The sequence below is a fragment of the Mauremys mutica genome, chromosome 2 (assembly GCF_020497125.1).
Source record: "Mauremys mutica isolate MM-2020 ecotype Southern chromosome 2, ASM2049712v1, whole genome shotgun sequence".
In the NCBI taxonomy this organism is placed as follows: domain Eukaryota; kingdom Metazoa; phylum Chordata; order Testudines; family Geoemydidae; genus Mauremys; species Mauremys mutica.
The window spans coordinates 193,739,850-193,757,786 of NC_059073.1; the positions used below are offsets into that span (position 1 = coordinate 193,739,850).

The 17,937-nt window shown below is 42.3% G+C and overlaps 1 protein-coding gene across 1 annotated transcript in view; it reads right to left on the reverse strand.

The window, feature by feature from the left end:
• Window positions 1–1,214: 1,214 nt before the first annotated feature.
• Window positions 1,215–17,937, reverse strand: part of ADCY1 (adenylate cyclase 1) — a 224,952-nt gene continuing 208,229 nt past the window's right edge. Inside the window, exons 15-20 of the mRNA XM_045005001.1 lie at window positions 12,405–12,521; window positions 10,436–10,582; window positions 9,915–10,013; window positions 4,925–5,039; window positions 2,886–3,010; window positions 1,215–1,830 (exon numbers count right to left, since the gene is read on the reverse strand). Of these exons, the coding sequence (XP_044860936.1) occupies window positions 1,492–1,830; window positions 2,886–3,010; window positions 4,925–5,039; window positions 9,915–10,013; window positions 10,436–10,582; window positions 12,405–12,521 (942 nt within the window). The 3' untranslated portion in view covers window positions 1,215–1,491. The remainder of the gene's footprint in view (window positions 1,831–2,885; window positions 3,011–4,924; window positions 5,040–9,914; window positions 10,014–10,435; window positions 10,583–12,404; window positions 12,522–17,937) is intronic.

The following is a 17,937-nucleotide window of genomic DNA, read 5'->3' on the forward strand; positions in this document are numbered from 1 at the left end:
TGCCTGTACCTTGGAGTGTTGTATGGCAGCAACCCCTGGACTACCTGTGGCCTAGGCCTCTCTGCAACATGACCCGCTGTCCTCATCTTTAATACATACGTGCATTCCACATCATCTTGACTCAAGATGAAACACTGTATGCTGGGACAGGTAATCTTTGTGGATTGCATCTGTTTATTAGAGATCATGAGAGTGGCTGAAATAGGTTCCCTTTTATGCAAATTAAGAGCAGCCCTCTAACTCAGGGGAAGTTTACCAACATGATCGTCATTTGGAGAAAGTTTGATGTGCTTGCCTTTCAGAGTCCTATCTTCAAAAATAGGTATATACTTTCTGTAATTGTGTAACTCAGAAGAACAAGCCTGGTGCTGAATTAGGATATATAATAAAACAGTGGCATCAATTTTTTTTTAAATATTGGCAAATATACAAATATAACAATACTAACAGCACATTTGTAACTGATACTGGTCAGCCCTTTGAACGGTTCCAACAGGCCTAAATCCTCACTGAGCAAGAAAATCTGTGCTTTCAGTGGAAGTCTGCTACTGCAAAAAGAGAGTCCCACACTGTTCTCTACCTTCAATACAATTGGCAATGTGCATAAAACAGGAAAGATTGTTTCTATATTGCATAAGCATATTGCTGTGCTCGCAGGATGGCACCTCTGTCTCATACAAGGCCAAAATGGCCTACAGAAAGACAGTATTTTAGCAACCTTCTTTGTCAATGGAAAGAACATTTATTAGTATCTGGTCAAATTCCTAAGCCCTGTCTCTTGTCTAGCTCATAGCATTGTGCTGTAATTGTAACTGGAAAGCATTCAAAGCTACTGAACATGCAAATAAAACTTAAAAGATACCTCAATTTAGCAGTTGGCTTTAATTCAGCCTTCATTTACCAATCTCGGACTAATTCTTGTTTCCTTATTTCAAGCAGTGGAGCAAGGTTTCCATAACTCTTGCTATAGCCCAAGATAATTTTCAATCATCTCACCCTCCTTTCCTAATAGCAGCTTTACTAACCTCAGACCCAACAATACTGGATATGGTGGTAAGAGAAATCTCTCCCTTATGCCATTGCAGGTGGATGTGTAAATAAATACATATTTTATATCTATATAAATCTCTATTATCTATCTCTATATAGGAGTGTTTGTATATGTGCATATATAGATTTAATATATATATACACACACAAATACAGTGTCACGTGTACACTTTTTTCAATTATAGCATTTATCCTTTAAAAATGCCAAGAAAATATTCCCTATTTCCAAAAAATTGGGTTTAGACTTTTCCTAACAGAATTGCTAGCCCTTATTTATTCCATTCCAAGAGTTCGTTTATGCAGTTCCCAAGTTCTCTTTGGTTGGGTTGTAGTGATCCTTGGTTGATGCCATGGCCTATGATCCTTGACCTCCTGGTGAAAATTCAGGCAACCTTTGCTCTCTGAGTTCACTGCGAATGCCGTAACCAAATTTTCTCTGCTCTATGCTTCTTTCAAAGCTGGCACAGAAGGAAGGTAATGTAATGTTTGATTTGTGTGGGTTGTTGATGCTTGAAGTGCTCCAAGCCCAGCTTTTACAGTAAAGCTGGCGACTGAGGACACTGATGGACAACTGGTGCCCAGTTTGGTTTGAATGTTTGTTCTCCCATAGGAGTACATTTTCCGCTCTAAGTTTAAAGACCGTGGTTGTGAATTATTTCCATTGGCCTTTCCTTCAAGAAAATAGGTCAACATTTCGCCTTTTCCCTTTACACTGACTTTACCTCGGCACACAAACTCGTAAGTGCACCTCTTTAATATCCGCTGAACTTCTTCTGTCACCTGTGGGTAAGAAAAGCCAGTATTATATTTTACCATTCCTATCAATTAGCTAGGGTTAATCCTAGAGTAAGAAAACAGAATTATACTTCTCTATGGCCATTCCATAGATGGGGGGAGGGATAGCTCAGTGGTTTGCATATTGGCCTGCTAAACCCAGGGATGTGAGTTCAAACCTTGAGGGGGCCATTTAGGGAACTGGGGTAAATATCTGTCTGGGGATTGGCCCTGCTTTGAGCAGGGGGTTGGACTAGATCACCTCCTGAGGTCCCTTCCAAACCTGATATTCTATTCTTTAACTGTGATGAAAGATGCTCCATGGAATGAATGAGTAACAATTGGTTTTGGTTTCCCCTGGTACGTGCTTTGGTGGTAATAATTATAATAATGAATAGTGAGATGGGGCCTAAGGAGCTGGGGTTTTGGTTCTCTCATTAGAAACACAGGGTCTAATTCTCCAGTGGTGCAAGCTAGCACAGCTTCATTGAAGCTAGTTTACAGTAACAGAGATTTTGGCCAAATGTGAAGTTCAGATACAGGCATCCCCAAAGTTCAGTCTGTGCTAGGAGCTGCAGCTTTGTTTCAGGACAATCTCAGAGAATAATAATATTTTACAAGTGTGCAGCACCTTTCATCCAGAAAGATTCCACAAGCTATACAAGATGTGACTGAATGCAATCTGATATAGGTCCTTATCCTGTAGTCCTTATTCAGGCAAAATTCCCAGAGTGAAGTAGAAGTTTAGGGGTGATTGGCCTGCATAAAGACTGCAGATTCAGGCCTATAATCCAACGGAGTGCAGTACAGCAGGAATTTGAAGGTGAAACCTCCCTTTGTGGTTTGTTGATCCTTTGATTTCACCACTTCAAAGCAGTGGAGCAGATAACAGAAGAATAACTACACAGCAGGCACCTGAATCACCTTGGGGATGTTGCCACCTTCATAAGAAACATGAAAAGATTGAGGCTGAGCTTTCTAAGCAGCCTTGAAAATGTAATCATAGGATTGTTAATAAACAGGAACTTCAAACTGATACAGAGTGATTGGAATGTACTCACCTGAATTTTACCCTGCACTCCAGTACTATCCATTCTGCTGGCAACGTTTACAGTGTTGCCCCAGATATCGTACTGTGGTCTTCTGGCCCCAATAACTCCTGCCACTACAGGCCCAACATTAATACCTAAAATCAGAACAATGGCTTTTATTTTGTTGTTGCTGCTTCAAGTGCTGTGACATAGATCTAAGAGAAAAAGTTACTCTTTCCAACTGTTTCGCCATAAATGACTTCAATGTTTTTACCTGTCATAGTACACAATAGCATCATCTTATATTAGAGCTTTTCAACACCCAGGATCCCGAAGAGTGTTAGAAATTGAACTATACAGGCACACGGAGCACACGTGAAATGTAACATTATTTTAACTCAAATTAAAAAACTGTTCTAATCTCATGAGGGAAATTCTCAATTTCAATCTTCCTGGGGGGAGGAGGAGGAGAGGAAGAATCACCTCTGGCATAAAATGTATCAGCTATTTTGTAGCACATGTCACGGCATGAGGTTATTGACCCTTGATTACTTCTTACGGGCTCTATTGTGCTTTTTAAGAGACAGCCTCCTAAGCGAAAATGCACCGACCAGGCACCGCCATTGGGCTGGGAAGCATCAAGAGTTGGGGCAAGGGGAAGCAGGTCACATGAGAAATTCTGATACCAGCACCAGACAAGGGATATATTCTGCATGCAGAGGCACACAGGCTCCCCTGGGAGTGCTATCAGGGGAGAAGCGCTCAGAACTGGCACACACATTTCCTTTTTGGAGGCACAGTATTAGCTCCCAGGCCCTATGCTGATTTCACCAGCTAGTGTGGAAGTGGGGAGCGCCTTTTGCGGTTTCTTGCACAGCTGCTGGTTCTAATGGTCTCAGGCCCTGTGCAAGGATGAGAATTGTGGCTTCCCCATGACAAGTTGCACAAGTTAAGTGGGGAGAGGGATCCTGGTGCTCTGTCTGTCCCTTGCACACTTGAGCATGGCCAGCCACACTGTAGTCTTCTAAGGACACTTTGGAGGAAGTTATTGTACCAGTGATGGAGGAAAGCTTCCAGTTGCTGGGCGGTGGGGGAGTTCAGGACTGTAGCATGACTCGCGTCTCCTTACTATTGACGTCATGGTCTATGACCACTTTCACCGCTTGGCTGCTAGTGTATCCACTCCACTTTAAGTGCACAATTGATCCGCTCCAGTTTGAGCGCACAACTCAACCAATGGGCTAGGAAACAAAAGGGGTGAGGGTGGGGGAAGCATGTCAAATCAGAGGATTTCACTGAGATGAGAACAGCCATGGAGTTACCGTTGAGGAAGGGCCGGAAGGAGGGATCGCATTGAAGCAACGAAGGCTGCAGAAGGGAACTGGCTTTCAGGGGTGAGGATTACAGTGCAGTTCTTCATGTGGAGGAGAGAATGTGTGTGTGGCATGAGAGGGCTAAAGGAGGAAGCGGGGGAGGAGGGTTTGATTTGTTCGAGGAAGCAGAAGCTGCAGCAACTAGGCGAGGAAATGAGCTAAAAGGCCTTTCTTGATACCGTAAGAAAGGTCTCAAAGATTCCAAAGCATTTTCCAAACTATATATGCACACAAAACATGTACACACACCAGTGAAGTACAGCTAGCTCTGGAGTGGAATGCTGCAGCAGTTTAACAAAGCACAGCAATATTAGAGAACAGAGTATGACAGGGAATGAAAGCTAACCATATGCAACTGAAACGCTAAAAGAATTTTAGCTAAGCATCACGTAACTAACCAAACTGGAATTGGTCTTGAACATAAAGACTAGCACCCTTAATCTCGATGCTTTCATTCCCACCTTCTGCATGTGTAATTCCCCTTAAATTAATGGCAGTTGTGCAAACATGCTGATGATAAAATAGCCATCGATCTAGACTCTTCTGGTTCCATGCTCTTCAGTGAAACTTGAATATGAGCAATTTTCATTAAAATATATGGGCAATTCTCTACTATTGAACCTCTTCGGATAAAATGGGGAAGGCAGCCAACAGCAATGCTACGTTTTATAGGCTAACTCTAGAAACATGACTTACCAACTCGGAGGACAAAGTCGTTGTAAGACTGATAGTTGATTTCATCAAGAACGTCAAACATCTCTATTGCAAAATCTGCCAGTGTACTCAAGTGGGAATCAATTGATTTTTTAGCCTAGATAAAAAATAACATTTTACATTAGATTTACACAGTAGTATGAGCCAGATGAAACACTGCCATACCCTTTCATTCTCAACTGCATCTAAACTATTTTGTTAAACGTGAAATGGAACTTTCAATTGTGTTTCAGATGTTTGAATTATTTTTTCCAGTGCTGAATTGTTTTTGTTTCTCTTTTTGACTTCTGGGAGTCATGGGGACAAATCAGGAGACACACTCAATGGGAAAAAGGGATCACAACAAGAAGTCAGATGTGGCCAAAGCCTAAGGTTATATGAAGCTCCTCCCTCTATATTCCATTAATTGAAATTCTTTGTCAATTTATTATGGATTAGCATTCCGGCTCTGGCACATGACTTACCAAGGACTTACTACCATCTTAAACTTCAAGACAGAGCTGTCCTTACTTTTGATCATCTTTTCTGTCCAAAACTCAAATGCTCTGGATTCCTGCCTTCCTCAGGTGTTTTTGAGAGGAGAAACAGACGAGTAAACACCAGGAAAGCAAAACTGATGTGGAAAAAAGTGTTCCTGCTGCTTGGCAACAGCTATTTGCTCAGAGCTGTAAGCATTGCTTCTTGTGGTAACTAATAACTGGGGCTTTTGCTAGCTATGTGGGTTCTGGGGGCTTCAGGCTGCTCCTGTGGACAACATTCCTGTTGTCCTGAGTGGTGCAGGATTGGACTCAATCCTGTGAGGAATGGAGAAGCCTTATCTCCCTTGCTTTCAGTAGGAGGTGAAGGCTGGTCAGACCCTTCAAGGGCTAGGTCCTTTGTAGAGATTTAGTCTGAATTATGTCAAGATTAAATATGAATAGGTAGAATAGATTTTCAAAGTGAAAAGCTTGGAACAACTGTAGAGGGTGGGAGAGAGGTGGAGGGGCCAGTGCAGGGGATGGCAGGAAGGTTTGCACAGGAAGGCTTTGGTAGCTGGCATGGTAGGTGAGCAGGCAGCTCACTGTATGGGCTTAAGATGTGACATGTCTAGCTGGGGGAAGTCCAGAGTGGTCCCCAGAGAGATGTACTGTATTGCTGCTCTGTTGACTAGCGTTATTCTGATTGGGTGGCCCTTGGTGTGTGGTGGGAACTATTGGCGAGTGTAACAAACTGCTCTGAGCTTCAGTATGTTGACATGGAGGCTCATCTCCTGAGGGGTCCATTTGCCCTGTGCTGTCACTTTCTGGAACTGTGAGCCCCAACCTATCAGGGAGCATCTGGGATGATAATCCTTGTGGGAGGAAACTGTAGGAAGGGAACTCCCACACACCCATTTTGAGGGTTCTTCTACCAATTTAGTGAAGTGAGGACTTTCTGAGCAACAGACACCTGCTTGGATAGACTATGATTGTTGGGGATGTAGATGGTTTTCAACCATGCTTGAAGACACCAAGATTGAAGTCTTGCTAAAGGAGTCAAGAATGAAAAGGCTGCCATATGGCCCAGGAGTTATAGGCAGGCGTTTGCAGTGATTTGTGAACATTGTTGAATTGTTGAAACAAGGTTTGACATTGTGGCGAATCTGTTGTTGGGGAAGTACACTCTGGCACACAGAGTCCAGTGTGGACCTGATGAAATCTATACACAGGGGTGAAAGTAAGTTAGGCCATTTACTGGTATGGGCCTGGGGGGCGGGGAGGCGGCTACAGCTCCTGGAAGGGGCGGGGCCTCAGGCTGCAGGGGCAGGGCTGGGGTCAGCATCCTCCAACCAGCCCTTTCAGGCCACCTGGCCCGCGCCGCCCAGGGCTCCTGTGTTGATTTAAAGGGCCTGGGGCTCCAGACACCGCTGCTGTGCAGCGTCCAGAGCCCTGGGCCCTTTTAAATCGCCGGCCCCTGGGCAACTGCTCCCTTTGCCCTCCCCCTGCCCAGCGGAGGCTGTGGGGATGGGGCAATGGGGCAGGGACATTAAAGCGCTGCAGGGCCCTTTACCGCAGCAGCGCTTTAATGTTGCTGCGCCCCCTGCCGACCTGAGGGGGATGGGACACAGGAACGTTAAAGCGCTGCCACGGCAAAACAGGTGTTAAAGCACTAAAGGACAGATCTTACATTTGGAGTGGATGTGAGTCTCTCTGTTGAATGTCTGTTGCTGGCAAGGTTTGAAGTCCGGGGTCTTAGGCAGAACCTGAACTTGAGGAATAAAATACAAAGCCCAACATGGGCAAACAAGGACAGGCGGAAAACGCCACTCAAAGCACAAACTCTGCTAATTAACAGAACAAATAAAGAAAAACTAAAGACTAAGATAAAAGATAAATAAAGTGAGGTATAGCCAGGCACATAGCTGGCCAATGGATACCATGATGCTCCGTCTGAAGCTGCAGGCAGTTGAGAAGGAACTAGAGTGGCAGTGAGTCTGCTCCTCCCTATATTCTTACAGTATCAGGGCACAAGGGTGTCTAGAGTGCAGGCACAGATCTACAGATGCTCCTGATGAAAATCTCTGATTAAGAGTGAATGGGCACATGTACATCATGACACATGGAGCGCTCATGGGGACACTACTCAAAGAAGAACAAAAAAGATTTAGACATCTAGCTACTCGATTTATGGGTGCATCAGATAGTCAAATGTCTAACACCTCTCATTTAGAATTATCTGCACCCACAATTATGTGACTACAATCTATTTTAGGCACAAACCTGGAAGTGCAAAATTAAAGGCTGGGTCAGATTTTCTGTTGCAGTTGAGATCTACTTGGCACTGAGAAGATGGGTAAATGTCAGGGAGCCTGATTCTGTGCTTGGTTCCACCTTGGACCCCGGGTAGGTGAGAGCTTCCTAGAGGCTGCAATAAGTTACATCAGCTGGCAATGATCCTTAAGGGAACATATGCCAAATGGGGTTTGCCAGAGCTCTGGCTGTGTTCTTTACACATCTCTAGTACTGGGTGAAATGAGAGGAACAGGAGGGACATAAAAGGCTGGCTACACCTATGCCTGATGAGGACTTCTTCATACCAGGAAATCTCCATAAGGTGATATACAGGGAGTTTCTACTCTCTTTGTACTGCATGAACACCACAAAGGGAGCAGAGCAGAACTGAAAATCTAGCTCATTGTCTAAAATTTTGGCCTTTATGGTCTCTGTTTTTATGGAAAAATAGCTAGGATATTTTTGAAGAGAATTTCTATATGATTTTAACCATTGTGCTGGGCTATACCTCACTTTATTTATCTTTTCTCTTAGTCTTTAGTTATTTTTTCTTTACTTGGTCTGTTAATTAGCAGAGTTTGTGCTTTGAGCGGCATTTTCCGCCTCTGTCCTTGTTTGCCCATCTTGGGCTTTGTATGTTTTTCTTCAAGTTCAAGTTCTGCCTAAGACCCCGGGTTTCAAATCTCTACTATAGACGTCTGAGTGAATATTTTCAGTACTGGACTAATTCAAATGACTCCTCTGCTAGCAAATGTACAATACATGAGATAAACATATTTAGCTTTTGGAACATACACAGCTGGAGTTACCCAATAACACACTTGTTTTTAGGATTCTAGTTCAAAGAGCATTTATACCAGACATACTGATATGCCTCTGCTTGTTTGCCTGTGATCACACTGATACAAAATTCAAGTGATCAATTTTTGCCTGTCTCAGGACCTCAATTAGAGTCAACAATTTTACCACACACAAGTATTTTAAAAATACATCTCTGTAGGTTTGGATTGACGTTCATTTAACAGTAGCACAGAAATGAAGAGAATTAGGAACGGCAAAAAAAGCCTCAATCAGAGGCATTCTACAATCACAGAATATTCATTATTCTGGGATATATTCCAAACTGATCCCAATAATTGATTCAGCTGTAGCCTTGTTTTTTATTTATTTAACAAGGTTAATTGTCCCCTTGAAAAGTTCATGGCTCGTTCTAGCCCGATTGCCCTCCAGTGCACTGTTATTCTGCAAAATCTATTTCAGCTCACTCAAGGGTGCCTCTGTGATTCATGGACATGGACATCAGATCAGGCATGGACAAATTAGGGGGTACATGCTAAAATGCATTGACCATGGCCTCTGATATAGTAGTCCAACACCAGACTTGCTGTGATTATTCTGATTTATACTAGGTTAGTGCCCAAAGGATCCCCCATTGTGCTAGCTTCTGTACAAACCCTTGGAAAAGTGTGATCCCTGCCCCCAAAAGCTTACAGTGTAATTTAAAATAAGACAATAAATAATAGGAGGAAAAAGTGGAGGGGAGAGGACAAGGGTAGCAGTAATAAGTTCACACGATTACATGGGCTAACTGCACATAGGCAGATGCTCAGAACTATGCTTAGAACTAGATGGCTCTGATGTCATTTAAAATTTAAAAGGGAAAAAAAGTTTAACTATGGGGTTGAGGCTAGAGAAAGGATGAGGGGAAGGATGGAAATGGATAGGTTTTGGAGGAACCAGGATGGCAGTTCAACTATCATACCTGAGTTACCTTCCCTGTTTCTGGGTTTTTGGCTGGAAATGTAGACCAATGTCTACATTTGGCCTCAGACTCTTTAACAAACAAACAATCAATCCCTAAGTTATATTCTGGTGGAACTGTCACTGCAGGACTTCCTGCTTCTCTGTTGCACTTAGGGAGCTGACCCGAGTAGAAAGTGGGTGTAAAACACTTCCATTCTGCTCGGGTAGCCTTCACACTGAATTTGCACTGGTGAAGACAGCACACCATTCTCGCATTGTATCTCTAGAGTCTCAAGTTATTGTTTGTTTTTCAGATGTAAAAGGTTAAATTGTTGCAAAGAAATCAAATTGTTATCAGTTATCATTTCTAGCCATATTTTTACAACTGATGGTGTTTAGTTGTTCAGTTGGAGACTGAATTAACATCATTTGCACATGGAGTACACAGAGTCTTTCATTATACTGTGTGACCAACTTACCTTAGTTCCTGTAGTTGGTACAAGTCCTACGGCTGCCATATATGTACTGCCAATTGTCTTGATCTTTTCTATGTCCTTATAACATTCTTTGTCCAGAAGCTTTGTTTAAAACATAAAACTGTTAAACATTACATAATATTTTAGACAACAAACCATAGCTATCAGATAATATGTGCATATTAAAGTTGATAAACCACTTCAGTCTTTACAGGACCAGTCTTGTTCCCATTCAAGGCAGTGGCAATATTCTCAGTGACTTCTGTGGGAGCCACATCAGACATAAATGTTTTTAAGGGCATTTTGGGCCAGATTTTATAAGATATTTAAGCATGTAAAGAAGCAGATAGGTGCCTAATGGGATCTACAAAAGCACCTAGACTCCTAACTCCCACTGAAATCAGATGTTTACAGAGTCACATTATTAGACAGCCAAACTAAGACGAATTTTCCACAAATAACCTTGAACTGGCAGAAGTCTGGTGGACTCAGTAAGATCAAATGACAGAGAGTTTAGACCTTACCTCATCAAAATCGGCAATAATTTCATTTAAGAGGCGTAAACACTCCACTCCCATGTTATTGCCATCCAGTTCAATGTAGAAATCGTTGAAATTTGGGATGGAAGCAAACATCACTCCCACTTGTGAATATGACTGGTAATAAAGGTCCTGAAATTTTTGAATTATATGGGTTTTTAAAATTAGAGATTAACATAAACAGGCAGTATCATCCTTGTGATTTCTTGAGCTCAGATTTACTTCTGTTAAAGAGAAATTCCATAATGTTTACCAAGCTCTGTCCTACAAATGAAACAGGTCATAGAACGTTGTTTTATTTCCTATGACATATTCTGCCCCATTTTCCACCCCTGCCCCTGGCAGGTGTAGAGGGTCTGAGATGCAGCACAAACAGTGTAATTTTGGATTTACAGAACTCCTAGAAGTTTGCATGCTTGAGAGATGGGAGCTTGAAGCAAGGTGTGTGATGAAAGCAAAGAAAGACTGTGCAGGTTCACTGGCCATTCTTTTCTGTGAAAGAGGAGCAATGGTGGCTGTATAGGCTACTGCAGCACTGAAGATGCTGTAGACACTATAGAGTGGCTTTGCTACCACGGAGCAGGCCAAGGGAGGAAGGGACAACTTCCTCCTCTTACAAGATATTACATATAGAGCCACGTCCTTCACTCAACACACAACCAGAGTATTGAGGCTTTGAGCTGGGGAGATCTATAGGGTTGTATCTGTTTATTTGCTCCACCATCTTTTTACTGCGAGACATAAATATAGTCCATGCATGCATTGCATTTGTACAACAAATAATTATAAGAGCTCAATCATGCCTCTCCCGAGGCTGGGCCAGGCGGGGGATAGGCAGCAGAAGTATTGCTGGAGCACTGGTGCCTGTGGGAGAGCTGCTCCTTTCTCCATTTAGTCAATGTGTGCAGTATAAGCCCAGCGGTGCAGCTGTCTGGGATGGGGAAGGGAAAGGCCTTGGACTTACCCTCACACTGGGTCAGAACTAATGGCCAAGCTGGGTCCATTAGTTCTGCCTGTAGCTTTAGCACCTTCCCCTGCACCCACATTTCCATACAGATGTGCAATGGAGGTGTGCGAGGTGGGTAAGGAACTCTGTACAATCCTCCCCCGCCCCACTAGCTGCATCGGGGCAACCATAACGTAGCCCTAAACATTTTTATGAATTTCACATTTACTACCTAGCATAATGGGATGCTAACCTCAGACTGGGCCTTCTAGGTGCTATTGCAACACTAGCAATAATAGTAATAATTCATAGTATCGTTAGTTGGTCAACTGGTCCATCCCCTGCATTACTACAGGATTTAATTACTCCCACACTCTTCCCTTAACAAATAGGTGCCTAGATATTATTATTATTATTAATTATTATTCTAATCACAAGTATTCCCAATTATCATGATTCCGCGCTATCCTGTAGCAGTTTGTTCCCTTGCCCAAGCTTTAAGATTAGTTTTCACCCTCAAAGTTACTGTATCCTTCTAGGGTGTGTAGAATTCCTTATTTTGACTTTTAAATTTATGTTTTTGTAAATGAGGCACATTTCAAGAATCTTGAGTGGCTCAACTGGAAGCGTCTGACATGTCACACTATATTCTATTCAGAACCAAACTGATCTCAGTGGAAGATTGTAATAAACTCTGATCTTTTGACTTGATTGGAAAAGAAATTGGTTATTTGCATGTAGGCACTCAACTGCATTGATGCGGAATGACACCTCATTCACCTGAACGGTATTGTACTTCAGTCCTTCAGAAAAGCTGAATGCTACCGAGAAAGGGAAAATAACCCTGAACTGACATCTGACAATGGCTTTTACCAGAACTATTCACTTTAATGAATATGAAATGTAAATGTTTCAAGCTTTTAAAAAAATATATCATTTCCCTGACCTGGGTGTCACACAAAAATCATGCATATCATTACGTGCTTATTTTCCTCCCCACAGCCTTACCATGTTCCTAGGGTTAGACATAAGAAAGTGCTGTGCAACATGTGCTGGCAAGAGATTGAAGAGAATTCTTTTATTATCCAGCTTTACTCTCTCCATATCATCTCTCTCTTCTTCTGCCTAAGGGTGAGAGCGGGAAAAGCTCTTTAAAATTACTGTTTTATAATGAGCATAACATTAATTCAGATTATCAAATTGCTTCGTCCGACTCCAGGCTTTAAAAGCAGATTGCACGGCAAAATAATAAATATCACCCTCTATTACAGTTGCAAGATCTGTCTGCTTTTAACATACAGGGAAAAATCCTGACCTCCTTATTACGGCAAACTCCCACTAAAGTCTGTGGGCCAATTTCTGCTCTTAGGTCCTGATCCGAAGTCCGCAAAAGTCTCCCATTGACTTCAATGGGCTTTTGATCAGGACCTTAGTTACAGGTGTAACTCCACTGAAGGCAATTTGGTCCAATGAGAGTTTGTATGAGCAAGGATTGAGTCAATACTTCAGGATTTGGCCCACAAATCCTTCAATGCCTTTTTAAAATTTCAAGTATGCAGATGACAGTCTCCTAAGAAATATTTGCATTCTTGTATGATTTCTACATTATACGGGAGTTCTTTGTGCTTCTAGAGAGACTTTATCACTTGCAAATGACAGAATTTCTCCAATTGGGGCTGAAGATTCCTACACATTCAGGCAACAGATTCTATCAATTGCTGGAGCAGGTGATAATGCTCAAAAGGATGTTTTAAAACATTTGTACAGGCTAAGGAGCACGTGCACAAAAAGAGCTTGGATGTTGCAAGCTAATCTAACCCTGGGTGCCTAAAGTTAGATTCCTGGATCCATATTCAGACATCCAAATATAAATGATTTGATCTGCAGAAGACAGAGGGAACTGCGGATTTTCAGCACTTTTGAAAATCAGACCACTTTTATTTAGTTGCCTAAACATGGATTTAGGAATCTGACTTTAGGCACCCTGGTTTGAAAATGTTAGCCTCCGCTCTGAGCAAACATATTCCCCCCTAATTGTATATCTCTAGTCTTTTCTCAAGACACAGTACCCATCAGATCTTTCATCCAAACGCTCCTTGTGAATCAGACAATTGCTGATCAGGAGGGTAAAATTCAGCCTATGGAAATCACAGCAAGTAGAATTTATTCTTTTAACTTCAACCCCCTCACCAAGCTGTAACACACACTCCATTTGTCATCAAGCACAACAATAATTCTTGTTTACCTATTTGCAAAGTCAGCAAAAAGATGGAGGGCCAAATTCTCAGGTATTATAAATCAATATATCTCAACTGAAGTCAATGGTGGATTTACACCATCTGAGAATCCAGCCTAAAATTTCCCAATGTCTTTTTTATATGTAGATCTTGTCACACTACTAATATTGCAAAATCTGTTTGCTCTTCTGACAAAGACTATGCACATACTAATGTGGAGGGTTGCCTGGTACACATTTGCCTCGGAGAAAAATCAGCATGCTATCTCCCATATACATACAACCTTATTATTAGAAGAAAAGTTTTCATGAAAACTTTCCCTTTTGAGGAGAAAGCAGGTTTTGTTGTTTTTGATGAAAAGTTTAAATTTTCAATGGAAACTCCCTGCATATTTTTTTTATAATCTCTACACAACAGTCATTGTTCAATTATAGATGGCTTTGCTTAGCAGCCATTTTCTGCAGAGTGTTCTTTGAACTTCTTGTCATTCTTTAAAGAGACACAGAAAAAGCAAGCTGAAAAACCCTAATTTTGTCAAGTTAACCTCTTAGGGAATCATCGCCCCCTTTGGAAATACACATTCAGCTTCTGCTCTAATTTGGACTGCAAGAATGTATTATAATTTATTCCTGATCCCTTACTGAAGCTGAGCCCTCCAGTGATTCTGAATGCAATTTGCAGTCCAACTAAAGTCTCTGTTTTCCATCTGTGAAGTATTTTCTTGACACTTTTTAATACTTAGCGTTCACACTGTCTGCTTTCTCAAAACAGCCTCACCTCCTCTTATTTTAGAGATGCAAACACTGTGTTGCTTTATCATTATCTACAAGCATTTGAATATGTGAATGATGACAATCACAGCCTTATTGGTGGAGTCTGAGTATTTTATAGTAAAAACAAGAATCTTTTCTTGAACTGCAAACTGAAACTGAGTTGTGTACATCCTGGCTTGTGTTACACTCAACGCATGAAGCTAGGGTTCTGAGAACAGCAATAGGAGTCCTGCACTTCTGAATTCTTACTCTATCTGTGGGCCTTACCAAATGCTTCTATTCCTTCATCTTTAACTCCTGGGAGTGTTATGAGGATTAGTTAGTAATGGTCTGATTTTAGAGGTGTGGAGTACTTGCAGATCCCATTGAATGGTTGCCGCTGAGAGCTCAGCATTTCTGAAAATCAGAGCACTTATTTAGGTGCCCTTGTAAGGATTTTGGGGCACAATTTTAGGTGTCTATTTTTTATGGCCACCATTTTCAAAAACAGGAACCTAGGAAATCTAGAGAAACTCTTGAAGGTCAGTATGGTAATATTATGCAGGAGGTCGGACTAGATGATCATAATGGTACTCTCTGGCCTTAAAAATCTGTAAAAGGATACTTGTTAGTTAGCTGTGTCTTTACCAAAATGGAAGTGTGAATGATAAACAAGAAATACACATCAATAAACTAGAATACAAAAATTTATAAAGTTAGGTGTGAGGAATATCCCATGTAACCATCAGATAAACGTTCTGTGGTGATGTGCACATCATGATGTAAGACAGATGTAATGTTCTCTTTTGGGAGTGCTCCCAGTTTTGGCCTTCTTTCTTGTTAGCATTTATTAGGATCAAGATACCTTTAAATGGTGAATATGCATAGTCATGTAGTCATCACAATCAGTGAACCATGGGTTTTATCATATAACTGTGTATGAAGCAAAATACCCTCTAGATTAACATTATAGGGCAGAACAGAAGTTAAAATAATAGTATACCAAATTCTTCCAGTCATGTAACAGATGTGTGGAGACATATGGTCAAATCAGAGTGGCCTAACAGTAGGTCTGGGTAAGTGGAGTAGAAAATTTGAAGCACTGCATGGACATTAATGCTATTCAGTCACTATTTGTTTGGCCATCTGAGGCAGGAGTGCATGATTAGCATTCCTCTAACTCTGATTTGTCCAGTTTTAGGCCAAGCTTCCAACTCCTGGGAAAAATAATTGAGCAAGTACTAACCATCAAACTTCATCAACATGTGCTATCAGCCAACATCCTAGATGCCTCACAATCAGGGTTCAGACCAGGGCACAGCAGAGACACTAGTGGCACTAAAAAAGGTAGAGACCTCAAGGTTTTACCACACCTACATGACACAACAAGAGTATATAGCCCAGCACTACAATGGCTCCAACCAGTCCTCTCCAACAGAACTCAGAGTGGTGTTCTCCTCTCCAAATGTCCTCATCTGCGGGGCCTTGCAGGGACCCATACCATTCCTGCTGATCTTCAATATCTACGTATCTACCACTGGGTGATATGTAGTGGATTCAACTGCCAAGAGGAGGTTGACAACACTCAACCACCACTACTAAAATGTCAGAATGCCTGCAAGAAATTAGTTCTTGGATGAAGAGCAGCTGCTCAAGCTGACCCCAGGGAAGACCAAAGTGATGCTGGGTGCAAAGGGGAGACACTTCCAAGAGCCAACGCTGGCCAAGATGGTATCTCCACCTTTCACCAAACTCATGCGGTCCCCGTTAGTCAAAGTGGTATAAAGCCTCAGGGTCTTGTTTGACTTTTCACTAAACTTGGATGACCAAGTAGCATCAGTTTCCAAAACTGCCTTCTTTCACTTCTAGTTTGCTATGAAATGTCATCCCTTTCTCCCCAATGAGAAACTGGCCACAGTGATACATACAATTGTCACCTGCAGGCTGGACTGCTGTAACTTACTGAATATGAAGACAATGCACTGGCTCTAGCAGCAATTTGCCATTTTCATGCCTTAGCCACAGTGGATCAAGACTTAGCAATGTCTCCATCAGCTTCTGATGCCAGCTTAAAGCTTTGGTCCTAATTTTCAAACTAATGAATGGATTAAGCCACAGCTACATCAAAGACTGATTTTAAATCTATGAACCCCCACGACATCTGGCACAATGCAGATCACAAAATCCTGGAGGGAAGCACTCGAGAGGGGGTACAAAGCATTCCCTGTTGCAGGGATCCAGCAAGAGAGAAGGTGAATCCAGAGACTGACCATCTTTAGGAAATACTGCAAAGCATTCCTCTGAGTAAGAGTTTCCGATATTAATGACACTCACAATATAACCCTCCCGCACACTATTCCAAAGCCCTTACCAATTCCACAACTCTACCCCCTCCACAAAAACACCCAAACCATATCCTACATAAAGCTTTGACTGAAAAAAGGACAGGTGCCAGAGACCCCATGAAGTCCACTAGGGACTTTGCTATTGCTGTTGATTTTACAAGGAAGGACTCAGATACTAGGGTGATGACAGCAGTATAAAACCCTAAGACAGATAGCAGAGCTTGGAGCATGCTGGTCATGCACTCTGAGTTCTGCCTGTGTTGGGCCCAAGCAGAAGGTAGTGTTTCAGCTCATGCACTCTCCTCTCCTCCCCACCAGATAGTGGGTGTGGGGAATAGAACCTTCCCCAAGTCTCAGGGGAAAGGGGAGTAAAGAATTCCATAGGTGCTCCCCTCTCATTATGCCCTGTTAGGGAAGAGGACTAAAAATTCTGCTGCTGCTAGGGTCTGGAGATCCTTCCTCCCCATACCTCTTAAGGCAGTGCTCATCTTCATCTCCATGGAAGTCAGTAGGGAGGAGAGAGAAGATCTCCTTGCCTCAGTGCAACTGCAGACTTCCTACCAGGTGCTATGGAATGAAGATATCCCAGGTCTCAAAGTGAGGTGAGGAAAGACTTCCTTTGATTTTCATCAGCAGAGAGAACTCCAGTACTCCCCTCCTCAGGTGTCTGAGGTGAGGGGAGTGAGGCAGTCACTGTTTCCCTTATGGACCCCATTATCCTTCAGAGGGATGGACATGACTGCTATGACTCTAGCTCCACTCCTCGGGCCTCCTGAAGAGGATAGCAAAGACTCCTGCTGCCCTCCCTCCATGTAGCTGAGATGAGAAGATCTGGCTGGGCCCTCTCCCTGCCCAGACAAAGGCTGACAAAGAAGAAAAAATGGTGTGAGGTCTGCAGAAGGAGGAATAGACCCATATTCATAGGGGATGATATTTACATTCAGGGACTGAATATTATCCATATAGTTCAACGCCTGAATATTATCCAAGCACTGGGCTGTGTGCCCCCTGCTTCTATTGGTTAGTTCGGGATAGCTGACAGCATGCTGTTTATATAAAAACAAAGTAGATTATTGAGAAAAAGCATGAGACAGGAACTCAGTAGGAATAGCAACGAGAAAAGTAACTGTCAGATGGACCACAGTAGTTTGGTAGTTATAGCATTTACTGGCATTTTGGTATCATTTTGAGAATTCAAAAATGCGAT